We start from the raw sequence: 8,410 nt of genomic DNA, 5'->3' as shown, positions 1-8,410 counted from the left end.
AAGATCAGTTGTCATTTTACAAGGATCACTCTGGCAGCAGTGAGGAGGAGACCAGGGCACACCGAGGATGGAATAAAATGAATGGCTTGTTTATCGAGTGAGAGGTTTACTATGTGAGAGGTTCCATTCTGAGCAATGGAGACAGCTGTGAGCACGACAGACCAAAATCCCTGCTCTCCTGACGCTCACATCCTCAGAGGGGTCAGGCAGTAACGTGATTGACGAGGTGATTTCAGAAAGGGACGGGTGCTGTAAAGACCATGAAACAGTGACGGGGTGATGTGGTGGTGACTTGTATGAGGTGAAGGGGGACTACTTTAGATCAAGGTGGTCTGAATGCCTTCCTGAGGCAGGACCATTTGAGCTGAGACCTGAGTGATGTGAAGCTGCCAGTCAGGCAAATGAAGATCTTAGGGCAGAGCCTTCAGGAAGAGGAGAAACAGGAGTAAGACCCGGGTGGCTGAAGCGAAGCGAGTGGGAGCAAGAGGGGGTAGATGAGATAGAAAAGCTGCAGACGCAGATCCTGCAGGCCTGTGGGCCTTCTGAGGACTCTGGTCTGTGTTCTACATGCCATGGGAGCCATCAGAAAGGCATGATGGGAGCAGGTGTTGTGCTTGGGATGGGGTTTTGGGTGGCGATAAGTAAAAGCAGGAAGATAAGAGGCATTGCTGTGTTCCACACAAGGCGTGCGGCTCAAACCAAGGTGGGAACGGTGAAGCTGGAGAGGAGCTGTTGGGTTTGGAGTATATTTTAAGCCACCAATTCTCAAGCCCAGCCGGCTGTACATTAGAATCCCTTGGGGAGCTTTTAAAGGTACTGATGCCTGGCCCCGCCCCCAGAGAGTCCCCTCTAATTGGTCTGAGGCGGGGCCCTGGGTATTGGGATGCTTTAAAGCTCCCAGGAGTCCCTCGGTTTCAGCCAGGTCTGAAAACCGCCATTCAGAAGAGCTGACAGAATGGAAAGAGATCAAAGAGTGTGCCTTCCAGAGTCGTCTTGGCTTGAGCAGCCAGGGGATTGATTGCTGGTGCCATTTATTGAACGGGGAGAGTCTGGGAGAATAGATTTAGGAAGAGAAAGCAAGGCTTTTGTTCTGGCCAAACTGTGTCTATATTACATGTAAGCAGAGACGCCAGATAGGCAGAAGATAGCCAGGTCTGGGGCTGGTGGAGGGGCAGGACCAGAGTGGAGTGCAAAGGTCATTGGTTTCTAGAAGGTGTGTGAATCGGGGAACTAGAGGTTTTGCTGCCCTCACATGTGTGTGTTCTTTTACCCCCACATTGTCTCCAGGGGCCTCCTCAGTCCGGCCCCTTTGCAGTTGGAGGCGGGAGAGAATGATCCTCACTATGGTATGTTGCTGGGCTTCCAATCCCTAATGAATGGGAGCCATAGTCTGTATCCCAAACTCCAGCCAACTTCTCATGGGAGTGTTTTGCTGGTGGCCCCAAAGAAAACTGGGCAAAAATATGAAGCATCTGTCTAGTATCTACTACTGTAAAGGGAGCAACTCAAAGCATGTCCTACAGACAGGCCATGTCTCAGGCTCATCGTGGGTTTTCATGCTGCCACCTGCCTATCCCTTCCCAGCACATGGCATCTTATGCCAAACTCAGTATGGAAACAGAGTGGGGAGCTGCAGTGATGGGAGCCCCTGGGGCACCCTGGGCTTCCCAGGAGCAGAGTTGGGGCCCAGATCCCACACAGAAAGCAGATCACGTCCCACTTTCTCATCAATGCCTGCAGCCTCATTGACACCAAAGGGGGAGTCTGTTTTTAGAAAGGAGCCTCTGTATGGTTCTAAGTTCTCTAATAAGATTATAATGTTTGTATCTCAAGGATTCATGTTGCCTGTAACTTTCAGAAAAAGTTACACCTAAGGTTATAAACAATGTATGACAATGTATGACAGTGTATATGCTTTGGCTTATTACTATTTTAAAAGGAAAAAAGAAAAGATCTTATAGTCTCCCCAAGATGGTGACTGTATCACTTTCAGCTTTGAGATTCTTTTTCCAAATGTAACATCAAAACAACGACAGCCACATTTTCTGGACCATTTAGTGAGCAGTTAGTAAATGAGCCCACATAGAGCTTGAGGAGAAAAGGGAATTGACTCGCAAGAAACTTATCCATTTGAGGGATGGGGTAAAAGGGATAGGCCTGTAAAGAGAGGGAAGGGGACAGACACAGAGGGGCAGGTGCCTCACTGGGCAGAGGGCTGGTCTGGAGGTGGCATGAGCGTGGGCAGGAACGAGTCAGACTGGCGTTTGATGTCAGGTGCCTCCTTGCCCACTCAGGTTGTGTAATCTCATCAAAGGAGCTCTCCGTGTTCCTGAAACACTCAAGTCGAGAGGGGCTCCACCTGCCCAGGCAGCCTGGACTCAGAAACCCTTGTCTCGGTTCCTCTCTCCTTCCCTCCCTCTCCCAGCCTCACCACCTTTTCTTTCCCAGTTACAAGTACATTTTAATTCCTCGTCCTGTGAACTCCTGAGGGACTGACTCCCTTTAAATTGAGCTCTGGGAAAGTGTCCGCCTCCCAGCTTAAAGCTTTCCTTTTGCCCCGACTGCTAGGAAGCTCAAAGCCAAACACCAGACAACCACGCAATTGTGTCCGTCCTAATGATCAGCATGTTTTGTACTCTTCCATTCTTTGGACCTAATAATTTATTAACCTCATTGTAAATTATCTCAAGTCTTAGATTTGAGTCAAGGAGGACTATAAAGCCATTCGATGTAACCACATTGCTCAGGAAAAGGGAATCCGCCTGCCTGCCTTCCGTCCCCCCTAGTGGATTCCTTGCTGTAAACAGACTGCACTTGACAGTCTCCGACCACTGCAGGTCACTGATTCTTGGGGAAGACTCAGGTAGCGGCTATTTCCTGGGGTCAGTAGCTGGGAGCATGAGGTCCGGCCCTGGGAACACAGAAGAGGACTGACACTGGGTCCGCCCAACCAGGTTCTGCTATAGAAGGGCTGTGCCCATCTTGCCCAAAGGTATTACCACATTCCCTGTGTAGGGTCAGGGGACTTGCCTCGGGGTTCATTTGAGTGGGGTGCTTTGCTCTCCTTCATGCTCCGCACCTTCTCATACCTGCCACTGAGCAACTCATCAATGCCAACCGAAAGCCTTCTGGCTCCAGGGAGAGGAGCGTGACCGGGTGGGGATTACCTACTTTCTACACCTGTGGAGGAGCCAGGTGGCCTTGGGCACAGGCCTGTTGGAGCTCAGAGAGTTTCTGCTTAGCTCAGCAGGTGTGCACACGCCTCGATCCCATGGCCCCTGAAACAATGTATGCAGGCTTTGTCCTTGTTGCTTGAAATGAATGGGACGGTTGAGTCCTTGAACCATTGATCTTTCTTCAGAACCCATCTCCATGGCTTTGCATTGTGTCCTTGCATTTCCTGCTGTCCTAGCTGCGTCCTAAAGCAGGCCTTATCCTAGGCTGTTCCATCACAGTGAGTGTGTTGATACAGTGTTGGCAGGAGAATGATAGGATGGCATCAGGGCCTCTTCAAATCACTTAATAGAAACATCTGACAAATACATGTTGCCTTCTGATGGAGGGTAGGTTCTAGACGCGAATGGCTAGGTCTAATCCTCTTCTGCCACTTATTAGCCATCTGATCCTGGGAACTTGCTTAGCTTCTCTACTTTAGTTACCTCATCTCTACAGTGAGGAATAGCATGGTCTCTACCTCATAGGTCTGTTGTCAGAATTAACTGGCAAAATACAGCAAAGCACTAAGTGTCTGTTGTATCATCATTACTGTTCAGCTTGGCTTTATTAATACCTGCTCCTGGGCTGCAAGTTGAAAGACATTGTCCTCCAGGAATTAGAGTGTAGTTAAATGGTAGTTGTTACAAGACAAATACAAGCAAGCACAAAGGCCCTGAGATGGGTTCTGACTGGGTGTGGCCTGGGGCCACTGGTAAGAAGGCTGGGTTGTGGTGGCCTCCCAGGACTCTGGGCCAGGAAATGGCTCTAGAGCAGCGGTTCTCAACCTATAGGTCGCGACCCCTTTGGGGGTCAAACGACCCTTTCACAGGGGTCGCCTAAGACCATCGGAAAACACACATATAATTACATATTGTTTTTGTGATTAATCATTATGCTTTAATTATGTTCAATTTGTAACAATGAAATTGGGGGTCACCACAATATGAGGAACTATATTAAAGGGTCGCGGCATTAGGAAGGTTGAGAACCACTGCTCTAGGGATTTCCCTGTACGTCTCCATTTTGTGTAATGAGTAGATTGTACCTTCACAGAACATTTCGGAGTTCTTTGTTTTGTGTTGATTTTTATTTTGTATTGGTTTCAGGGGTATAGCCTAGTGTTGTTGTTTTGTTTGTTCTCTTGTTGGTTTATGGCCCGTGTCCTCCGCAGGCCCCTTTAAAGTCTGCTGTGTGGGTGGTTGGGCCCCACCTTCCCTGTGAGTCAGACTTCCAGACCCGACCCTCCGCTGATGCCTCAAGGACCCTCAGCGGTCTCAACATCGTGGTAACGAACCTCAGGAAAGTTGGTCATAGTCCTACTCCAGGTAGCTCCTTCCTGAGGTGTATTTTTTTGCTTGTTTATTTAATGAGCTTTTTTAATTGCAAAAGCACATGCTTATAATAGAACATTCAGAAAGATGGTCAAGAAAAGATGTTCTTGTGATCCTACTATGTCGGATAACCATTAATACTTTTGTGTGTATCTTCGTCTTTTTATGCATGTATATAGAAAATCTTTGCCAAAACGGGCTTATAGTCTCTGTACTGTTTGAAAGTCTGCTTTCCCTTTAACAATCTATCACGGGTGTTTCCCGTGTCAGTAGCTGTGTGCTTTATGGCATATTTAATGTGAAACTGTATCTGACTAAGGTTGTACATACCATGCAGTCCTTGCCTACCACAGTTTGTTTGCTTTTTAAAACTTCTGTTATAGGCTTTTCTGGCATCTGACTGCATTTTGCAGACCAGATTTTTTTTTCTACTACTTTTTTAACTTTTAGAAAAATTATTAATGAGAAATACTTCAGACAGTTGAAAGGGTATAAAATGATGAGATGATGAGCACCCATGTGTTCACTTTTTGGCAATTTCTGGGGAAAATTGTCAATATATACTCATTGGTGTTGGCATAATTCTGAATACAGAGTCCACATGTTGGGGTGCACCTGCCCCATCCCTGTGTAATGCTTAACAGAGTCCATGTGTCAGGATGAAAATGCCCCGTCCCTGTGTGTGCAATGGCTCCTTTGAAATGACTGTGCCCACTGTGGGATGCTGGAACCCTTAGCCAACACTGACGCCTTTCCTCTTTCTTACAGGGGGCAGTGCCCAAAGGAAATGCCACTAAAGAATTCATCGAGAGTTTACAACTGAAGCCCGGCCAGGTGGTGTACAAGTGTCCCAAATGCTGCAGCATCAAGCCCGACCGAGCGCACCACTGCAGGTACACACGTGCCACACACACACACACTCATGCGCGCACGCTCCCTCACGGGCCATCAGCAACAGGACGTGCCCTGCTCTGGGTGCCGAGTGACCCTGAGCCTCAGGAGCTCACCAGAAGGGAAAGGGCATGTGATTTTGGCTCAGGACACCTGTCTCAAGACTCGGCTCTGCCACACCTGACCTGGGACCCTGGGCAGCCCTTGACTCCGCCTTTGTTTCCGAGTCTGTAAAATCCAGGAGATTCCTGCTCTTCCTCCTCACAGCCTTGCTACTTAGTAAAGGCCCCTGAGAAAGGCTGTAGAAAGTCACTCTGTGCACGTCTAGTCCTTGACCCATTTAAGAGGTGGGCCCTGCAGTTTACAGGGAAATGAGCGTCATCCTGATTGAAGGATTTTCTTTAAAACGAAACTTCAAGAGGCTACGATATTGTGGGATTCAACCCATAAACCATTACCCTTCTCATCTATGATGATTTTGCCCTTTTAGTTTTCAGATTTCTTTGATGACATCCAGCTAAAGATTGCACTTTTATCATTACAGGGGAACTTTAAATGCTAAATTACAGCAACACAGACATGGCGCTTGGTCCCTTTTTCAGACTGGTGTGGTTGGGGGGAGCTTTCAGGGGGTGAACCGGCTCCTGATGGCGGGAGGTCATCCTTGCCGGTCAGGGGATGTGAGCAACTGTGAGGGGCATTTCTGTGGGGTCTCACTGCCCCCCTCTCAGGGGAGAGTGCAGCCTCTAGTGTTCCAGGTCCCCAGGCAGCTGGTGAGCACTGGCTCAGCCCACGTCTCCTGTCAGTCACCTGACCTCCGTCCTCACACTCACTCTCAGAGAAATGACTCCCTGAGTGAGGTGAAGTGGTTTTCTCGTTCTTCCCTGAGCCTGGCATTTTCCTGCCGCCTCCTTCCCTCTCTCCCAGGACCATGGGGGATATTCCTGAAAGCTAGTAAACATGTCAGCCAGCAAAACGGGGGCTGCTGGCTCAGATGAACTTGGGCAGGCTCCTGACTCAGGAAATGTGTCCTGACAACTGCTCCTTTGTGGTGCCCACACCGTCAGGGACCACAGTTTTGAATAAGCAGAATCCCCAGCACACGGGCGGGTTGGGCTGTGACTGGTCGAGCCAGAGGCCTGCTGCCTCGTGAGAGAAGCTGGTGTCGGCCTTGCCCCCTCAGGCAAGGTGCTTGTGCCCAGCTGTTCGGTTCCTCCCCTCCCAGTAGGTCCCATGGAATTGAAAACTCCATTCTCTAGTTCTGTGGCCGCCACCAATACTCCCTGAACTTGGGCCTGTGGGTGTTCCCTCCAGCCCGGTGCACGCGTGGTGTTCCCTCTGAGCAGAGGCACGTGGAACCCCAGGCTGCTTGTCCTGGTGGGGAACCTGGAAGCAGGAGAGAATTCTGCGGTAAAGGGCGTTAGTGTGATGCGTTAGGTTCTTGGACAGGCGGTGGAGACCTCTGACCCTGGCAAAGCCTCTCCCCCCGCGGGCCCCCATAGACACACACTGAGGCTGAGCTGGGCGAGAACTGCGTAGGGCGCCTGCCAGATCCTTGTTCTGTCTTCCTTGTGGTGATGCAGCTGCGTGTTGTCTTCACAGCATTTTCTGTGTAGACCTGGTCTCAGCCCTGAGGCGTGAGGGCTGGCTGCAGGCTGTTTGGAGAAGCCAGATTTCCTTGCCCAGAGCCCAGAGCGGGACCTGAGAGCAGTGTTCTCCCCACCGACTTCCCCAGAACTTTCTGAGCGGGACAGGGCGTGGGAGGTGCCTTTGTGCTAACACTTCTCATTGTAGCGAACGAGGGGTGAGGGAAAAAACACACCTGGCCTCTGGCCGTGTCCTTTTCTCTTTCCTGGGGCAGTCAGTCTACGCTGAAGCCGTTTCCAGCCTCGCTCTCTCCCCGTCCACAGTCGGAGCCTTCACTCAGCCAACCCTGCTCCGCGGGGCCTGGGCTGGGCTCTGGGCTGTGAGGGTGGATTAGACATGGCCCTGACAGAGGGCCTCCCCCCAGGCTGGCAGGTGCACCTGTCCGCTGTGGTGCCGCCTGGTGAGTGCATCTGTGGGGAGACACGGGCCCTCATGGACACGCTGTCTCCATGGTGGGCCAGCACCAGGGTGGGCAGGAGGGCCTCAGCCAGCTCTGGGGCTGAGTTCCAAGGAAGCTCCGCAGAATGTGGGCAGTCACCACCTGGGCCTTGGGGCTCCTTTACCCACCTCCTCAAGGATCCACCTCCAGGCCTTGCCCTCGGGACTCTCAGGCCCCAGTCAGACCCATTCAGGCTGGGCGTTTTGTGAGCTGTGAGGGGATTGGCCTCTGCACAGGGTCTCCAGCCACCAGCCTAGCTGGATCCCCCACCCCACCCCTGGCGCACACACACACACACCACCTGGCCCAGAGCCTGCTTCTGAACACCCGCCTCCATGAGCTCAGGGAGTGGGGCCACCTTGACATTTCGTGTCCTTGCAAACAGCAAACACAGACCCGCACTCTGGACCAAGTTGTGCAGCCTCAGGGGCTGGACTCCCTGCTCCCTGAAGGGTGAGGAGCTTTCTAATGTGGCTGCCTGGTGAGACGCGGGCCTGTGAAGCCGGCTTCCCGGTGCGCGCCAGCCTCTGCAGAGGCGGGAACAAAGCCCTTGTGCCCACAGAGCTCGTGTCAGCTCTTGGGCAGCTTCCAGAGGCTGCTGGCCAGTGGTACTTCTGCTGCTGAGCAAACACTGCCCAGAGCCCACTCAAAACCCTCAGAAATAAGTGTGACGGAAGAGAAACTGCTCAGGATCCTGGAGCTGGGGGCTGGGGCGCGAGGGAGGGAAGCACCCTCAGGAGTTTCTTCCCCAGACGGGGGGCTAAGAACCCCTAAAGCTGGTTGTTCCAGAAGGTTATGCAAGAAATGGGCTCTGAGTAATGGCTCTGTGGGGGAGGGGTGTGGGGCCTGGTGGCTCTGTGGGGGAGGAGTGTGGGGCCTGGTGGCT

The 8,410-nt window shown here is 51.6% G+C and overlaps 1 protein-coding gene across 6 annotated transcripts in view; it reads left to right on the top strand.

Annotated features, from left to right (window-relative positions):
• The window catches only part of ZDHHC3 (zinc finger, DHHC-type containing 3), a 27,314-nt gene that overhangs the window by 2,492 nt on the left and 16,412 nt on the right, over positions 1–8,410 (top strand). For all 6 annotated transcript variants that reach the window (XM_006765090.2, XM_006765089.2, XM_015564853.1 and 3 more), the window contains exon 3: positions 5,316–5,440. In XM_006765090.2, the coding sequence (XP_006765153.1) occupies positions 5,316–5,440 (125 nt within the window). The remainder of the gene's footprint in view (positions 1–5,315; positions 5,441–8,410) is intronic.

This window comes from Myotis davidii, unplaced genomic scaffold (genome assembly GCF_000327345.1).
Source record: "Myotis davidii unplaced genomic scaffold, ASM32734v1 scaffold81, whole genome shotgun sequence".
Lineage (NCBI taxonomy): Eukaryota > Metazoa > Chordata > Mammalia > Chiroptera > Vespertilionidae > Myotis > Myotis davidii.
The sequence above is the reverse complement of the archived record's forward strand: the minus strand, read 5'-3'. Positions and strand labels throughout refer to the sequence as shown.